Source organism: Actinia tenebrosa, unplaced genomic scaffold (assembly GCF_029948245.1).
Source record: "Actinia tenebrosa isolate PJP-AT-01 unplaced genomic scaffold, QUT_ActTen_1.0 PGA_scaffold0__85_contigs__length_37466705, whole genome shotgun sequence".
NCBI lineage: Eukaryota > Metazoa > Cnidaria > Anthozoa > Actiniaria > Actiniidae > Actinia > Actinia tenebrosa.
Window position 1 is genome coordinate 109,298 of NW_028292569.1, and position 18,962 is coordinate 128,259.

The window sequence follows — 18,962 nt, forward strand, 5'->3', positions numbered from 1 at the left end:
TTCTATTGCGCACAGCAAGTCTTCAATGGAAGTGATAGACATGCGCATTCACAGACATTATCAACATCATGTACCGGTAGTAGTCAAGGATTTTGATGTCTTCTTTTATCGCCAGCTTTACTCCTTTCGCCAGATCTCGTTGTGACTTCAAATGCTTCCCAGTATCCCACACCAGATACAGCTCACCGTCTATTAACCTGCACAAATCGTGACACATCATGTTATTAGAATAAAAAGAAATAGTGTTACTATGCAAACATGCTTCTATGGGAGCAGAAAATGAATGATGGCAGGCATTTTTATAAGAACTGAAGATTCTTGCAGCAAACGTTTCTATGGTGATAAATGTTTCTATGGTAACAATAGAACGTTACTTATGAATGACATTACTATGGCAACTCAAGTTTCAACGACATTTTATATTATACAGGTAACAGTTACTTCAATGGCTTTCATGGTAATCGATCGTTTCCATGGTAACGTATGATGTTTCTATGGTAACGCACATACTTTGTTTCTATCAGAAGATCAGAGTTTACAGGGTGTAGGACAGTTTTACAGATCAGTTCTTGAGTAGCTGGGATAGCTGTGTGGTTTGATACGCATAAGTCAGACAGGTAGTCCAAAAACCTGAGGAAGAAAAAAACAGAAACACTCTATCTTAATGAATTCTAAAACTTAACCATAATCTTGATTATCTAGACCTCTCTCGGGCATAGCTGGGATGTCAAAAGTGGTGCGGTTTTAGTAGTGCATTCGCCTCTCCCTTCTCGAGTCTTGGGTTTGATTCGTGGACTCGGCATCACGTGAGTAGAGTTTGATTGGTCTACTCCCTTAATTTTTCTCCAGGTTCTCTGGGTTTTCTCCCTCTGAACTTAAACCCAGCACGCTAAATTTCAAATTTGATATGTGAATTAGCCATTCCCTGACTTCGATCAGCCCAGAGGTTGTTTCAGGTTATCGATAAAATTAATTCCAAGGTTTTTTTGGGACAAGTAGAATTGAGATGGACCATTACTAATTTACTAACAAATTGAAAAATTGTTACAGAACTGCTTTTAATTCTTGATTTTCATGTAGATGACATGACACTCTATTTGTGATACATGTTGAACCAAGTGGCAAAAGGCAAGTAAGTAATGCTTGGGCTTCCTATGTGAGTGTCTACAGTACCTGCATTCCTTCTTCTTGCGAACGAGACTGACAAATGTTTCAATCTCGGTCCTCGTGATATGTTTCTCTAAAAGTTTTCTGTTGTTGTGTACTAAATCTGTTATTGTATCCTCAGCAAGAATGTCGTAACCGATCTGCGCCTGCATGAAACCAAACTGTTTGGCGATGTATTCCTTTAGAATGAAACAAATACAAAGTAAAACGGTTAAAGTTGCTATTTTAACCTAAAATACACAGTGATTAAGCAGACAGCAGACTCCTAATGAAGGTTAGTGACAAGAAAAGAAAAAGTTGGAAGGAGAATGGAAAAAGATGCAAAAGAAAAGAGCGAAAAGAAAAAACACGCAAATCGCTAAAAAATCCAAGTAAATATCTGCATCTTTTAGCACTAAAACAAACAGCTGTTTTCCGTGACGGGAAGGGGTGCGGGTTGCGGTACATCCGATTGGAAAATGGCGCGGATACTCGATGTACCTCTCAGGGTTCCAGTTCTGAGATTCGGTACCTCTATGTTACAAATTAAAAAGACCACCAGAGAGTGAGCCGATACCTTTAAGGGTGCTTGTCGGGTAATAGATACCCAAGTTTATATTAACGAGCGCCAGAATGGCAGTTTTTCAGAAATTAAGGATATTTATTTAATTTATCTGACTCCTGCTACTTAGATTATAAATGATTGGTACCTTTTAGGCGTAAAAGTCGTTAGTTGCCACGCCCACCTGGAAAAGACTCGGGTACCTTTTAGGGCCGGATTATTTTCAAGATTTCCGACGAGCATCCCCGCCCTTCTATATACAGAGGTAACCCCTCCCCCGCGGGTTTTCCCCACATACCGTACCTGGTTTTTGCGGTAGGTTTGCTGGGAGTGACGTAGCACACGATAACATAATCTAAAGATGTGTCTTAAGGGAGCATTCCGCTGGTCTGCCAATTCTTCGATTTTCATTAAAGGACCGTTCCCTTTGTCGTTGAACGGCGCCTTGAGCAAATTAAAAACCTGGAACACAAACAATTGTTATGAGATGGGTTTCTCTACTCTTGACCCCAGAACCCTGCTATTCTTACTACGCATTCTCGAATGGCGCTTTGGAATCGAGATTTGATTTCCCTCATTTAAATCGAAAGATTTCACCACAGGGAGCCCATGTTCTCATTATAATCCACATACTAACAAATAAGCTGCGCTTGGGCTTCCTGAGGGTTTGAGCAGATTTCAAACGAGTGTGAGCAACCAGCTGATCTGAGAAAAAATGTTAGCCAATCAGCATCGTTACAGGATGTATTACCACAGGAAGTCCAAGGGGATCCTCATTCACACTATAATATACTGACATAAAAAAACGAGCTTGGGCTCCCTGTGTTTACAAAGGTTTTTACCTCGTGGATACGCGAGCGTAGAAACGAAATATTGTGATGTGCCTGAATAAGCAAATGTGTCACTCGCCCACTCGCTCACTCGCTTACTCACTCGTTCACTCACTCACTAAGATGTTAGCAGATCGATAATTAAACGTCTATTGGCAGTTTTCGTATCATAGTAAAAAGTGTCATCACAAGCCAAGGAATCAGTTTGGCTTACAGAATAGTCTACCTGTAAGAATATTTTATTTTGAGGGTGTTTGGTCTGAGTACATGATGTTTACCTCTTTTAGGATATTCTGTTCTCGCATCAGTTTCTGTCTGTCCCTATTTGGATTTTGGACCTGTATGTTGAGGATGTCTTCTCCACTGCTGTCGTGTTCTGTCACGAAATACACCAAATCCATCAACAACTGCGTCACAAACCTAACAAAACAAAGAATATTATGTTTATAGAAAAGCTTAACGTTTTTTCTTAGGGAACAGAGAAAACGACATCCTACTAATCAAGGTCCCTCCATCCGCGTGAACACCTGTCATGCAAATAATGAACCTTGTCATGCACGTACAACTAATGAACCTTGTCACGCACGTATAAATAATGAACCTTGTCATGCACGTACAAATAATGAACCTTGTCACGCACAAACAAATAATGAGCCTCCGCAAACTCCGTTTACATTAATACGTTCTGTCTCGTGGCACAACTTTCCCCCTATCCCATCAGGGCTGGAACTAAACCTTTTTGCTCACTAGCAAACACTTGAATTTCAGTTTCTTAATGAAAAAATTGGTCAGATCCGGGAAATATTTACTTGCAAATTTTTGCTGCATTATATATTTTTACAACAAGTAAAGTCAAGAAAAGCACTAGTACTTGGCTAGTTGCTAGCGCTTATTTCAAGCCCTGCCCTGGACTCGTACCGTGCCCAACCATTTATCGCGCGACTCCTCCAAATTGAATTCTTCTACTAATATACCTCACTAATTTTAAGGGGAAAACAACCAAAAAGAAAAAGTCTTCGCAAAGTGTTCTGGTAGTCGTAGTACCAATACCAACCTTCGTTCATGCTGAGTGTAGCTTCCAGTCTCCAGTTTCTTGGCAAAAGAGGCGAGTACTTTACTGGCGTCATTAGCAAAGTCCAAGTCTCGTACCTCTAGGGGCGGGACGGGCACAATGGCGAAGGCTTCTTTGTCTTCTTTGATACTCGCTGTTCCAACCTGTACACAACCACACCAATATGTAAAAAAAAAGGTTTTCAGTCAAATAAAATTATACAGCCAGGCGAGCAAGCCAGACAATTATTTTTTGGTGATAAACATTCCCTTTTTGGACCGAAAGGATTAAGGTGACGCAAAACTAATTCATTCTCAGAAAAACCCAAATATCTTCCAAATATTGGCGACAATTTGTCATTATAGAAAAATTGTTCGTTAAAAGGTTCCAAGAATCTCGTTAATGACCTTTACAGTGTTCTCAATAGCACCCTCGGAGTCATACGATTTACCGTCACGAAAAAAATAGGGTTTCTGTCTATGACATTTTCGGAAAACACAAAGTTTTCAATAGTAAGTGCTTGTGGAATGCCATGGAAACAACTTGATTGACGTCCACCCAAACCTGCTTAGCTGCGCGTGACAGCTATTCCGTGCGTGCTACTGTGAATAACTGTACTGAACCGCTATGTACGCACGCATGAAATCTTTTTTGATCTCATATTTATATCGTGAAATTCTACGCTGCGCGCTCATACAAGTAAAGTGCCATGCAATAGCGTGTCATGTTCGTCCTATTATATATTTTAAACGTCAAGAAGATCAAAGTACAGTACGTAAGATGCTGATGGAAGGTATGGCGCACCTTGAGCATAACTGGTCTCTCTTCTCCTTTGTCAATAGGGATGGATGTAGAATGTACCCAGGTGTTTGAACAGAGATGACGCAGGCGCACGTAAGAGCATCTGAGGATAACATTATCACAACAGTTAGAAGCAGCATTAGAAGGGTATATTAAGTTCTGATTTATAGAGAAGACTGCGTATAAAAAGCCACGGTCACGGTGTTGAAGAAATACTAAGAACCAATCACAGCGCAAGAGAGCACTAGTTAGCCAATCAAAACTTTAGACCACAACACCGTCGTGGTGTCGTGTCGTGTGCGTGTTGTAAGTCAAGACCGTAGTTTCCCACTCATACTGAAAACATTCTTATGGGAAGCCATTTCAATGTTACGGCATGTCGTACCGTGTATGTGCTGTAAGACAAGACCGTAGTTTCCCACTCATACTGAAAACACTCTTATGGGAAGCCATTTCAATGTTACGGCATGTCGTACCGTGTATGTGCTGTAAGACAAGACCGTAGTTTCCCACTCATACTGAAAACACTCTTATGGGAAGCCATTTCAATGTTACGGCATGTCGTACCGTGTATGTGCTGTAAGACAAGATCGCAGTTTCCCACTCATACGAAAACCATTATTATGGGAAGCCATTTCTGATTTACGGCATGTCTTACCGTGTGTGTGCTGTAAGTCAGTACCGTACGTTTCCACTCATACGAAAACCATTCTTATGGGAAGCCATTACAATGTTACGGCATATCTTACCGCGTACGTGCTGTAAGTCAGTCAGTATCGTATGTCTCACTCATACGACAACCGCTCTCCTAACAAACAAAGCTTCTTACTCTCCTAACAGTTCACTTACCTGGGAACCAGCGAGTCTGAGCGAGTCAGTGTGGTTGGGTCAAGTTCAAAGATAGACGCGATATCATTGCCGTGGGGTACTGGCACTAGATGATACACTGGAGCAGAACCTTTGAGTTTTTGTCTCTGTGTGTCTTTAGTAGGATCTTCATCAATCTTGAAATAACAAAGAGTTAAAAAATTATCAAGTGTCTCTTCACAACTGAAAACTCTGCTTAGGGCCTCTTTCATGATAGACTGCTTAGTCATTCACCGTGCGCTGATCTAACTCAGGGCACGACTAGCTTACAGAACGAACCCTGAAACAGCCTATAGAGCGTTTTCACGTGACGTCGGCCAGTGGCCATTATGGGCACTAAAACAAAACATTTTCTATCCTCCGGGAATTGAACTCTATTTTTAGGTAAATACCGTGCAGAAAGTTTCTATTGTTTATGGCTGCCTTCTAACGTGAGTGAAAACGCTCTATGGGCTGATCAAACTCAGGGCACGACAGGCTTACAGATCCAATTGGTATTCAGCTTGTAAGGCTCTGCTAAGGGAAGTAAACTGGGAACCCAGGAAAAAAACCCTTGAATCAAGGGGGAGATGTACAAACTCTGCTCACATTTGATGCTGCGTCCAGGAACTAAACCGGAGACATCAGAGATGAGCTACTAGTGCGCTACCGCTATGCCATCTTTGATTCCCAAATCACAAACGGACGTAATTTTATGGAAGGAGGAAGGGCAAAGGACACTTATAATGAGAGAGCAACCGCCACAGCAGCTCACATGATCCTTGAACCTTGATCCCACAGCCACACCCCATGCACACCTTGGCAAATATATAGCCCCTACCCCCCCCCCCCGTTTTTGTACTTTATATTCATATTCGATTCTAGTCCATAGAGCAATGAATCCTTACCTCAGCAGCAAGATAGTCTCCAGTTGCCAGATGTTTGAATCGAAACAGACAATTCCACAGCCCCGCACCACCCCTGCAAGGGTCATGTTGAACGACCTAACGGCGAAAAATAAAATGCAAAATCACGAATACCGTGAACACCTAAAAAATGCCTGTAATGTTTATAGTTTTCTTTCTGGGTAACTTTAATCAAAATAGGCAGCGAGTTCATTTAAAATTACTCAGTGAGATTTGCCGGCTGCCAGTTTTTATAGAAAACCCTGTATACAAGGTATTTTTGGCATAAGTTAGCAGACGTCACTTACCTCTACTTCCCAGAGTGCTTTTGAACTTGTTGCCGATGTTGCTGTTTGTCTGGCAGTTGTGCGCAGAAAAACAACAGACTTTTTCTTATAATCATCACTTGTCAGGAACTTTTCTTGCTCAGCATGGAAGAGACGTACAACATCCCCCTAAACAGATACAACAACTAGCAATCAACTATCAAGCTTACGGCGCTTCCTAAGTGCTTTATTAATGAGTGGAGCACGGAAAAAGCTGTTTGTTTCATTATATAGCTACTTTTTTTCGGTATTGAATTTATTTACGCAAAATGAAAGACGGTCGCGTGCAGGATCTAGCAGCACTTCTTGCGCGTGGATGGCGTCAGCACTGTGCTCTGTTCTGACACTAATAAAGCACAGTTTTCGACCAATCATCGCGCGCGTACTATCATAACTATATAATATTTTTTTACACGAGTATAATCGATCCGGCGCACTCATTGGTCACAATTTACGTCTCACTGCTGTTATATTCACCCGTAGGTTAATATAATATACATGTGCACGCTTGTTTGTTGCATGTGTGCCAAACAAAACAAAACTCTGTCTTGTTTTTAAATTAAATTCACTTGTAAAAATAATAAAGTTACAGCCATTCAGAATGCAGCAAAGTCATTGCATATATATTTAACAATTATAATTCGAAGGCGAAGTGAATATTGTGAAATATTCACCTGAGATGCGAGTCTTCGAGTGGTATGTAAAATAATATATTTGGTCCACTACTTACTCCTTTTAGAATGTCCTCATCATTCTCTTCGTACGACAAAAACAGTGAAATCTTCCAACTGGTGTTACAGTTTACACAGTTCACCTGGAGCAGAGTGACAAGGTATTGATGTAACACAATACTACATCTGGTAACACAACACTATAGAGTTTCAGGGAAATAGGCAGGTGGGGTCAAAGGGGGCATGCCCCCCCCCCCCCCCCACCACTCCTCGTGGCAACAAAATGATGGCTTTTTAGAATTTATATGGTAATTCCTTTCTTCTAAGTTTTGCAAAATTAAAATGTAAAACAAAATGCTGGTTCTTTTTCTTTGGTTCCCCATTTCAGGGGCCCGAACAAAATCGCAGATTTTTGAATGCCCCCTGCCCCTGGACATGAAACACTTCGGTAGTTGTCACACCAATACTACACTATGATATATGTTGCAGTTGTCACACAACACTCCAGTAGTTGTCACACGACACCATGTCACTTGGTCATGTAAGACATACCTCCTTGCATCCTGGATTGTCAATCAGTTCAAGATTACTTGCATGTAATGGCTGCCCAGCATTTACTGGGTTCAGAATTACCATATCTCCTATTACGACCTATCGATACAAAAATACAGCCATTAACCACATAAATATATATTATACTTGGAGCTCTTTTAACCGCATGAATATACAGCATATTATACTTGGATCTCTTTACACTTGGTGTTTTCCCATTTCAGACCATGTGTCATTCCCTAAGGTATCATTTCTTTGTTTAATGGTTGCGCATGAGAAGACACAATTATATGGATACAACTCAATTAAAAAATTAATAAAAATCATTAATATCCCAGTCGGCATTATTACTTACATTGTCACCTGCTGCTCTTAATTTGTAAAATGGGGAAATATAAAACCATGAGCCCTGAAATTATAAAAATAATAGAGAAAAAAAATTAAATAGGAGAAATAGGAAAGGTTGTGGAAAGAATGGGAAAAATGATGACATTGATAAAACTGAAACTAAAACTAAAACATACGTAAGAAAAATTAATTAAATGAAGGGGAAAAATGTATGGAATTTGGGATAACAAAATGGAATTAAATGAATGGGCAAATAAGTTATACTATGGGACAAACTAAATAAGTACCAATAAATCAAATGGAAATGGAAAAAAGAATGATAGAAATGAATGATTAGAATTCCAGCAAATGAAGCTGCAATGGATGGATAGTTGACCTCATTTCCATTGGGATCCAAAGTCACCCTCATTGCATTCTTTTCTCTTAAAGCAGGCAGACGTTTGTTCACTGTCAGGAACTTGTTACTCTTGACATGAAGAAGCTGTCAAAAATATATGAATAAATATGAAAATCTGTTCTAGAGGATGACATTTGACAGTAATTCAACTGATAAACTCGTAGTTCTTTTTTTATGGCACAACATGCAAAAGTATACTCAGTGATAATGTATTTCCATACTTTTATTCACAGGCTTTTGTATGTTAAACTGACACATTTCAATGCCAAGCTGGTTGGTCTTGCCAAATGAGGCATGTAAAGCTCATTCGGCAGTGCAAAGCCCATGCAGAGACATATTCAAATACATTAATGTGGTCATACTTTTGCGCATTTTGCACTGTAATATCTCTAGTTGCTTCACACCAAGCAAAAATGGTTCTCTTGTGTTTTACCTGAATAACACTTCCATACTGAACAACACTGCTAAGCATCTTCTTGTACTCTGTTTCATTCTGTTTCTTTTCCAGTTCTGCTGCATGCTATAAAAAAATATAAATTCAAAGAGTACTGTTAACTTAATCATTTTAATCAAACAAGGGCAGAATGTGTTCGTTTTTATTGCAAAGCAGACCCTCCCCACCACCATTAGGAAATGGCAGGCTCCTTCTGTGTGAAAGGCAGATACACAATATACCCTCCTAAGACCCTCCCTACCCCTTGGAAATTCCAATCCCCCACCATTGAGAAGGTATGGATAGGACTACACAATATACCCTCCTAAGACCCTCCCCACCCCTTGGAAATCCCAATCTCCCACCATTGGGAAGGTATGGATAGGACTACACAATATACCCTGCTAAGACCCTCCCTACCACTTGAAAATTCCAATCTCCCACCATTGGGAAGGTATGGATAGGACTACACAATATACCCTGCTAAGACCCTCCCTACCACTTGAAAATTCCAATCTCCCACCATTGGGAAGGTATGGATAGGACTACACAATATACCCTGCTAAGACCCTCCCTACCACTTGGAAATTCCAATCCCCCTCCATTGGGGAGGTATGGATATCTTCTGGATAAACATTATACTGGCTGCAAAATAACCCCTTGTATTAATGACTTATCCTGGAATAAAATTTCAAAAAAAAATCATGATAAAGCATTTTATAAATATCGCAAGTAAGAAATATTCCAAATTATGAAAATTAGGCTCCTAAAAATTGACTTTTAATTTTGAGTTTTAATAAAAGACAAAACAAAATTTAGTTTGAATTTTCATGAAGGTAAAGTTATCTTGCAACGAGTTTTTATTGAAAACTTAAATCTTGTCCTTGGCAATTGAGTGTGAATGCCTCAAGGGTACTAAGTAATCGATAGCTGGCCAAAATTAATGACTGAAAAAGTGGCTCATTCTAGACAATTTTCATGTTGCTCAAGGCATTTAATTTCTAGCAAAGCAGATGTTCAAAAGATAAACAGATATAAAATCCTTTCGGCTTTTTCAAACTTGTTCAAATATGACTCTATCAGATTATAGAGTTAGTCAATCAATATTCCTGACAACAAAGAGCAAACGACATGAAAATCCAATAAAAACTCTTAGAAAATCAAATCTGATTTTTGAACAGGAACAATAAATATTTATCTTGAGACAATGAAAGGAAAGAAGTGAGTGACATTAATAGGATATGAAATTAGGACTAAATATACTATTAAGCTTAATGATGTTTTTGGAATTTGTAAACATCACTCATATACTCAGTGAGACATCAATTTCTTTTGTCTAGATACATCCAGAACTAAAAACTAAAATAAGTGCTGCTCTTGCTATGAATTAAGTTTCAAGTACTGTAAGATCTTTTCCAAAATTTAAATGCGGTATGATTTTGTATGTGTCATTATTTTGACAATCGAGATTGATAAAATGACAAAGAGTGACAATTCTGAATTAAAAAGGTAAACCAACAGCGATAGAAAACATTGATATATTAAAAATAAATAAAAATGAGCTAACTGGGCTTCATGCACACACATATTGGTACATCAACATCTTCTACCTCTAACCTATTTATAATACTATATAATACAATGCATTGATATACAGTCATATATATATGATGTTCCTTTTATCATGGAAGGACTAATCTCCAATATGCCAGTTAAGTACGCACCAAAAGCGAAGTGATTATAAGTGAAAATTTACCAAGATGTGAGTCTTTGAGCACCTAGGTAAAGGCAGTATTCACCAATAATCGGCCTTTCGCCTTTAGTAAATAATTGTTTTAGTATCATATATTACGCAGGAAATTATTTGACAGAAAAAAGACAATATTAGTTTATTAATTTCTAAAACCTATATCTATTTCCTATTTTGAAGCACGGATCAACAAATAGCATGTGCGGAATCCTAGCTATATTTACCAGTAGGTGATTACTAAGTAATAATCTGAAGTTCTCAACCAATCAGTGCGTTAAATTTTCTACAATCACCAGAATAATCATACTAAGTTTACCTTTCTATCACACAGTGCTCAAGTTACTTATATCATTCCAATCATTTATGCTTCATACACCAACCCATGCAGCTCAAACTAATTCACTTGCTAGTTTTCTTTTCCTTGAATATACAGGGGCATTAGTTTGTAATAGACCCGCTTTTTTTCATTACAGACTCATTTGCACAGGGTTAGCCTCGAGTTTGTGCAGAATATTCACGTGTTCCAGTCAAGGTCCGTCGATTTTCAAAGTGTTTGTATTGTTGAAGTTGTGCATTCTTTACTTTACCATTGGTATTTGTGAATGTTTAGACACTGATTCGAGGCTAACCCTGTGCAAATGAGTCTGTAATCTAGGAACACACTGCGGTAATTTGGAATTCAAAACTGGTCTATTATGACAACCAGAATGAAGTACCGTATTTCCTCTATTAAGCTCCCTGCAGCCTCAAATAACTTCATTCTAATAATTCCACAGTCTGAGATGTCAAAAATCAAATAAGCCCCCAGCCTCTAATGAGCCCCGCCCCTAAGGAACGTTGAGGTCCTTTTCCCTCGTTAGGCCTTTGAAAGTCATTTCACCTGCCGAGCCTTATGAGTAAAAGTAATTATGAATTTTCCAAAGATCTGGAAAATTTATTAAGACCCAGCCTCCAATACACCCCCCCCCCCCCTTCCCCCTTCTAATAAGCCTCCAGTCCACAAGCACTGAAAAAGAATAAGCCTTCAGAGGGCTAATGGGCGTGATATTTATAAGTTACCTTGAACATAGCAACAAAAACAATAGTAATGTGATTATAATCAAAGTTCATTTGTACAACGAGACACCACTGCATGGTAATTGAATATTTATATTATTACTGGGGAAAATAAATAATTAAAATATGAAGTAAAAGAGGAAGTAGAGAGGGGTGTGTGGATGTTGCAATTAAACAAGATTGCAATTTCATCTGATCTATGGGATATTAATTTGAAATCATGAAATGATTATCACTATTGCTGAAGTGTATGGTTACTTGTATAGTGAGTTGGTGGTAATATGCTTCAACTCATCACTCCTTTAGTAATAAATCAGTTTGATTCCTGGCTGTTAGATGTGGACTGATTTGACCTGTTTCTTCCCTGAATTCTGAGATATTTTCTTCTATTTTCCTTCCAAGAGATGCTCTTATCTTATACATTAGCCTGAGAAAACAGAAGTCTGTTCGCTCCCCTTGATTGTAATGGTTTTGTTGACTACAAACATTGAATCAGTCTCAACACAAAGGTCTATATTCTTGACAAGAATACTGAAGAAGCAGAAACAAAAGTCGTTCCAGCTATTCTTGGATCTTAGAATGACCTATCTCTTATTGCTTTTCATCTATTGCCTATTGCCTATCCCCTTTGGCCATAAAAATTTTTTTTGAAATAGGTTTATGAAATTTACCCTGGGCTCCAGAGGTTCTATTCGCTTTTCCCGGAACATTGAACGAGCGAGGGTATATGAAATTAAGATTGCATTTAACATTCTCCCAGTAAATGAAGAAATGATATGGCAATGAATCAAATAGAATTCATTCAAAAAGAAATCTTTCTGAAATTGTTTTAGCCGAAACTAGTTTCCACTAAATATTTATTTGTTGTTTTGGCGTACGTATAAAAGATTACTAGTTAGGGATTTATACCTAATGAAAACAACTTACTACAAAAAGAAATCAAAAACTTGAAATACAGACTCTCATTGATTAGAAATACCCAAAGTCAACTGGCTAAGAATAAAAGTACTTAATCTTTTTTTCTTAATAACACATGCAAACAATTAAATAGATCTATGAAAACTAAAGTATTGTCTAAGGTGTACTTGACATCTATAGAATTCTAAAGCATAAAAAAATCTGAGATATTTTGCCACTTACATTTTCATATACTGTAAGGTATTACCAAAATACTGAGATTTTTTCCACAATAATTCAAAATTTTATGTAATTAAAAGACTTGTGTGGTAACATTTTAATATTCAAAGTAGATAGTAGCATATGTTATGAAATCTGATGTGAAATAAGATTGGTATAGTAGTTATCGTATTTTACTACATAAATCTTTGTCTTTTAATTTATTTGTTTTTCGGAAAAAAATGATTACAATAATGAAATTACTCGGAAATTTCGATAAATCTATGACTTACTGTTTTTTAACCTCCAACAATTAAAAATTTTAGTCCATTTTTTTCTTTTTTTCTAAATCTTTTATTATCCTTTTCATATTTGAACAAAAGAGACTTTGTTTTACTTTTTCCTTGGAGGATGCAAAAAGAAAGATTACTTTTTAAAATATTCATGATGCTCAATTGAAATCACTCCCTAGACTTGTTCTAAAATTCTCTTCAACAATATACAGTACAACATTGTATATATAAGTATATGCAGATGCGGAAAGCCAATTGAGTGCCAATCTCTTAACAATATAACCTCTTTTAATACCACGTCGCTTTCAATATTGGCACCTTTTCTATGATATTGTGTACTATACTATTAGTATTTTTTCGGTTCCAGAAGTCAGGATAAAATTACCAATTGTTATGGCCACAAGGAAGTAAGGGTCAATATTAATACAAGAATACACAGGAAAACAAAATTCCTTTTTTTTTTTGCTTTTTTTGGCTGGCAAGAAAAATATGCAAAGCTTGATCTACGAGAAGTCAAAAATGAATGAAAAAATAATCAAATCGTAATATGTAATGACAAATAAATATATTATGAACACACGTTTTGAATGATCTTCAAATGCAAAGCGCAGTCCTTTAGGAAATGAGATTCCTGAAGAACTGACTCTGACTCTAACACAACATGTTTCAATATCTTCATTAAAACCAAGTAAGATAAAACGGTTTTCGGTTCACAATATAGACGGCAGATAGTGATCAAAATTAGCTTACGGATAAATTAATGTTCACATTGAAAACATAAAATCGTAAATGGAATAATTATTAATGCATTTATTTGGAGGCGTCCTTGTGAAATAAAAAAGGTCAAAAATTTTATGAACGCTTTCTCGAGAATTGAGAATAGGAATGATATAAGAATATACACAATATCAAATATAAAAGTATACGTACATGGAGTTTCTTCAGGAGTACTGCATCTGTAGCAGACGTTGTTGGTTTTGCTGCCTTCCAGAATTGTTTCTGAGCGGAATATCTGTTCATTGGGCATATTTTGAACAGACAATCTGAGAGAAAAAATCACCGGGGAAAAAATGGAAGGTAGTTGAAAATAGAAGTTTTAAAAATGATAATATAAGTGTCCTGCTTTTGGTAGCAGTTGGTAAGAATGTTACACCTACCACGGAATTTTTTCGGCGGATTTGAAAGATCACCAGCAGAGGGTTGTACAACACATCGGTCATCGATGAGACTGTCAAAAGAACAAGACTTGAGTTTAGAAAATTATTTGAGCATTTTTTTACCAGTATATGGTCAGTGTTTGGAGTGTTATTTCTACTGACATAGACAGACTCTTACCCAAGTGTGCTAATAAAGCCATTGACAGTTCCCTCGGCGTAGAGAGATGTGATATCTCCAATGTGAAGAAAGCTCGTCTGCTGGGCCATCTTGGCTAAACCTGCTTACTCTTCACTCTCAGCGCTCAAAGAACCCTGTTCCTCTCGGCTTACAGCCTAAAATCCCACCAAAACCAAGCTGCAGGGCCAAGACAAGATTCTCTCGGACATTACGCTGTCGTTGTTGAACCTCAAGCGAGTCTACAGAGGAATTCGTCGAGAAAACAAACAAAGACAAGGAGAATAAAAAAACTACTTTGCTTTAAAATCATTCACATGCACACGGACAACGAGACTGGGACCAGTCAACACACAACATTCCCTCCCCTCCCCCCTTAATATACGCATATCAAAACATTGTGAATAATTAAAAATAAGAACTTATCATCCACATTAAAGCATTTCAAAGATTGGAGCTTATTTCTTAATTCGTAAGTTTGAACTTGAAAGCATTTTTTAGAGAAGATGTGAGAGAAGAGGTTTTTTGAGTTGTTTTTTTTTTGGAAAAACATTTGTACTTGGGGGTGAGGGGTGCGTCGTTTTTAACCCTAGCGTGTCAGTAGACCTACCAGGGTCCTTATAGCCTCGTATTTGTATAATCCATTTGTGTTTCTGTAAGGATTTTACGCTTTATTTTCTTTAATTCCAGTGTTTTTAACATTATCTGATTACAAAGATTTTCTAGGTTCCTGTTGGGTTGTTTAAGTGGAAACGACAGTACGTTTAGAAACATCAGTAATGTTTACTCAAACTCGTTTCTTCCACACTTCTCGATTCATTCGATCGAACCTTCGCTCTGATGCAGTTAAAATATTTCGTTCAGCATTAAAAGCAGTCACACCACAAGAAATGGTCAAAAATGCTCTAACTCTGAACAAAACGAGGCTGTTAGTAAACAAAGAGACAGAGTATATGGTGTACAAGAATGTGTACGTGGTTGCTTTTGGGAAGGCAGTGCTTGGAATGGCTAAAGCTGTGGAGGACATCTTGGGCCAGAATATCGTACAAGGAGTAGCAAGCATTCCATGCGGTCTACAAGACGCCATTAAGGTACACACAGCTCACTGCTTTAACCAATAGTTTGTGTTATCTTAATAAGCATGTAATCCAAACGATGTGACAAGATGTGTTAATGGGCAATTGGTAGATCATTAATAGGCCAGCTATGTCTAACATTAAATGGGCCCTCTTCAAAAAGAGACTGTTTTTAGTAACTTGACGTGGGAAAAGCGACTTTGGTAATGTGGGCACTGTTAGTCTATTGTCAGCCTAGCCTTAGGATAATATTTACAGTAGTTATGTTAATATTTAAGTGTTGAATCATTTAAATGCAAGAGTCTATTTATAGTCCTATCTAGTATAGAGCACATTAATAATTTCATTATCGCTAACTATAGCTATATATGTTAGCACCCACTATAAGAGTCGCCAGAGGAATTATCTGAGATGCATTTATACAGTACCTAGGCCAAAATGCACTTAGGCCTAAATTATCTCACAATTCTTTCATTGCAATTAACCCCTAACCAAGGCCACTCAGAGCTAAAGGTCTTTGCATGGACTATGTACGATATATATGTACATTTGTTTTAGGAAGAGAACATAGGGCTTGTGCTTCAGTGCTGGGATAGCAGACGTATAGGGGGTGGGTAAGCAGCAGTAGACAATGTAATATATGTAATGGGTCTGTTGCTAATACCATGGCATATTTGTCAATTACAACAGCACACAAAGAAATTATGGACCAGACCCCTTGCATGTGATGTCAAAGCAGCTCAATTTGGAGGACAAAAACAAAAGATTTTCAATCTCCTGATATTGGAAACCTAATTGTTATGTCCTCCAAATTAAACTACATTCTGATGTACTGCAAGGCTGATCTATAGATTGGTTTCCTATTATTGTTCTTTACTTTCCAGACACCACCTAAGCAGGGGTAACAATGTATATATGGCTGCTCAAAACCTGGACATAGCATCTAGCCACAATGGACTTGTCCAGTCAAAAGGACCAGCCTAAGAGGTGTTTGGCTGGACAAGTGCCAATTTTGGCCAGACATTGTCCATTGACAGACAATATTTTTAGCCCTGATAAGCTAAGAGAGCAGTTAAGCAATGAGTAACTGATAGATAATGAGTCTCATGCATTTTTCCTTTCACTTATTCTTCCATTAGGAATCAGGAAATGAAGAATTTATTAGAAACACTCTGCTACAAGAAAACAGCCCGATCAACGTCATTGAAGGAGCAGCTCACAATCTGCCAGATTTTAGAGCACAATACGCTGCTTCACAAATCCAGAAGGTTGCTGTAAAAGTCAAAGATGAAGATCTGCTTATAGTTTTGATTTCTGGAGGTGGTTCTGCACTTCTGCCATCACCAGTAGATGCAATTACACTAGAGGAGAAACTACAGACCATAAAAGCCCTGGCTTCAAGTGGAGCAACGATCAATGAACTCAACACTGTAAGGAAAAATCTATCCAAACTAAAAGGTGGAAAGCTGGCAAAGATTGCGCATCCAGCAAAGGTGAGAGTACTTAGAGCTTACACACCTGCTTTGCCTGTAGTACATATTTTTAGACCAAGATAGGATGTTTCCATAGAAGGGTCATTTTTTTCTATCATTAAAATTTTTATTCCTGAGAATTTTATGGCAAGTTACGTAGTTATGGCTATGGTAAAATATGGTATGGCTACAAATTTGCCATATTTGAGAACTTTAGATCTGTCATGACCAAATATTGGTTACTTTCTTTTTAACACTATGAAGTTTCAAAAAAAAACTTGTTATAAACAAGAGAGTGACTATGAAGTTTCATGGTCATGTGATCAATACAACACTTGTGAGAGCATCCAGCAATTATCAACTGGTACATTTTCGTACTATTTTGTATTTATTTCACGAAAACCACTCTAATGACTGACAATATTTTTTTGCCATTAGGTAGTAACCTTGATTCTATCGGACGTGATTGGTGACCCACTGGATATAATAGCAAGTGGACCAACAGTTTTTGATTCCTCTACACCCAGAGACTGTTTGCATATTATTTCCAAGCTACATGCTGTGGAAAAGGTCCCTAGGTCTGTTCTTAACTTCTTAACAGAGAGGGAATCGCATTCTGGTTCCAAGCAGAATGTCGAGAATGATTTTTCTCATGTCAAAAATGTTTTAGTAGGTACAAATAGAATTGCAGTCAATGCTGCTGCACAAGAAGCCAGCTCTCTAGGTTATACTCCAGTTATTGCTTCTACTACACTGGAAGGAGAGGCATGTGAGCTTGGTGTCGGGTTTGCAAGCCTTGCTGGTGTAGCAACAACAGGAGAAATGCTCTCGTCAGATGTGCCTCCAGGAGGAAAGCTACTCTTGAATGACAATTTAATAAATGAACTGAAAAGTGTTAAAAAACCTGTCTGTGTCATTGGGGCAGGAGAGACGACAGTTACTCTCAAAGGTAAAGGTATAGGAGGGCGTAACCAAGAAATGACACTCTCCTGTGCATTGACAATGCACAAAGCACTAAAAACCCAACCTGGAGGCTTACTTAGTAGCGATGAACAGGTTGCTTTTCTAAGTGCTGGAACCGATGGCCAGGATGGGCCTTGCCCGGCAGCTGGTGCTATCGCTGGACCTGGACAGGTTTCCGAGGCAACCACAGAAGGAATGGACCCCCAGCAAGCAATAGATAATAATGATTCTTATACTTTCTATTCTAAATTCAAAGGTGGTAGAGATCATATTGTTACGGGGTTAACTGGTACTAATGTGATGGATATTCAGCTTTTACTCATAGACCCAAAAAGAAACTAGATGTTCAATAATACAATAATAATGAATACTTTATTTCTTGATATTTTTCACATTTAGCAGTTTGTTTTCACTTAGTAGCAAAAAGCTGGTGAAACACAAGAACAGTACCCATATGTGTTTACTGTTACTCCATTGACTGTTCACTGTCAATATCACCTGGCATTGCACGACCAACTAGTCTCCTATGCAGCTGCTATTAGTGTCGTCATGCAACGCTCACTCCCCTAAGTAGCTACTTAGGGGAATGAGTGTTGCGTGACGACACTAATAGCGGCTGCGTAGGAGACTAACGGCCAACTTTCTAAAGAAAGATACTCCTATTGGTGGACAGTGGAATGACAAAAAGCTGTCAAATGACCGACAGATGCCTGACAGTCAATCGACAGGGCATCTGGGTGTCTGATCTTGTATTTTACTAAACACGCTGTCACTTTGCAGTTGTCAGTGGAGAAAATGAAGGTTTGCTGCTGGGTGGTCATGAGAATAGTCTGTGCATAGCACAACAGGTTTTTGCATTTTTATCTTGTGGAATATACTATAATCTTTAGATATAATGTCGTAAAATGTAAAAATATTGTAAATGGATGAAATTAATTTAAATGGAATTTGAATATTATAGGATATGTTAACTGTGTGGTTTTAGAGTGACTGATAATAGATATATATCTTTGCTTCTGTTTTTTTCCCCCCTCTT

General features: G+C 38.0%; 2 protein-coding genes across 3 annotated transcripts in view; one reads left to right on the plus strand and one right to left on the minus strand.

Annotated features, from left to right (window-relative positions):
* Nucleotides 1-14,721, minus strand: part of LOC116304295 (inositol 1,4,5-trisphosphate-gated calcium channel ITPR1) — a 48,965-nt gene extending 34,244 nt beyond the window's left edge. For both annotated transcript variants that reach the window (XM_089026094.1, XM_089026093.1), the window contains exons 1-18: nucleotides 14,419-14,721; nucleotides 14,241-14,311; nucleotides 14,014-14,126; nucleotides 8,869-8,955; nucleotides 8,415-8,519; nucleotides 8,046-8,099; nucleotides 7,691-7,789; nucleotides 7,198-7,281; nucleotides 6,450-6,596; nucleotides 6,145-6,240; nucleotides 5,240-5,394; nucleotides 4,394-4,493; nucleotides 3,593-3,753; nucleotides 2,817-2,958; nucleotides 2,012-2,170; nucleotides 1,174-1,346; nucleotides 511-630; nucleotides 75-197 (exon numbers count right to left, since the gene is read on the minus strand). In XM_089026094.1, coding sequence (XP_088882220.1) covers nucleotides 75-197; nucleotides 511-630; nucleotides 1,174-1,346; nucleotides 2,012-2,170; nucleotides 2,817-2,958; nucleotides 3,593-3,753; nucleotides 4,394-4,493; nucleotides 5,240-5,394; nucleotides 6,145-6,240; nucleotides 6,450-6,596; nucleotides 7,198-7,281; nucleotides 7,691-7,789; nucleotides 8,046-8,099; nucleotides 8,415-8,519; nucleotides 8,869-8,955; nucleotides 14,014-14,126; nucleotides 14,241-14,311; nucleotides 14,419-14,507 — 2,078 coding nt within the window. In that variant the 5' untranslated portion in view covers nucleotides 14,508-14,721. The remainder of the gene's footprint in view (nucleotides 1-74; nucleotides 198-510; nucleotides 631-1,173; nucleotides 1,347-2,011; nucleotides 2,171-2,816; nucleotides 2,959-3,592; nucleotides 3,754-4,393; nucleotides 4,494-5,239; nucleotides 5,395-6,144; nucleotides 6,241-6,449; nucleotides 6,597-7,197; nucleotides 7,282-7,690; nucleotides 7,790-8,045; nucleotides 8,100-8,414; nucleotides 8,520-8,868; nucleotides 8,956-14,013; nucleotides 14,127-14,240; nucleotides 14,312-14,418) is intronic.
* Nucleotides 14,722-14,848: 127 nt separating this feature from the next.
* Nucleotides 14,849-18,464, plus strand: LOC116304296 (glycerate kinase). Its single transcript, XM_031714004.2, has 3 exons — nucleotides 14,849-15,506; nucleotides 16,631-16,984; nucleotides 17,402-18,464. The coding sequence occupies exons 1-3, from the start codon at nucleotides 15,195-15,197 to the stop codon at nucleotides 18,266-18,268; spliced, it is 1,533 nt and encodes a 510-aa protein (XP_031569864.2). The 5' UTR covers nucleotides 14,849-15,194; the 3' UTR covers nucleotides 18,269-18,464.
* Nucleotides 18,465-18,962: the final 498 nt, after the last annotated feature.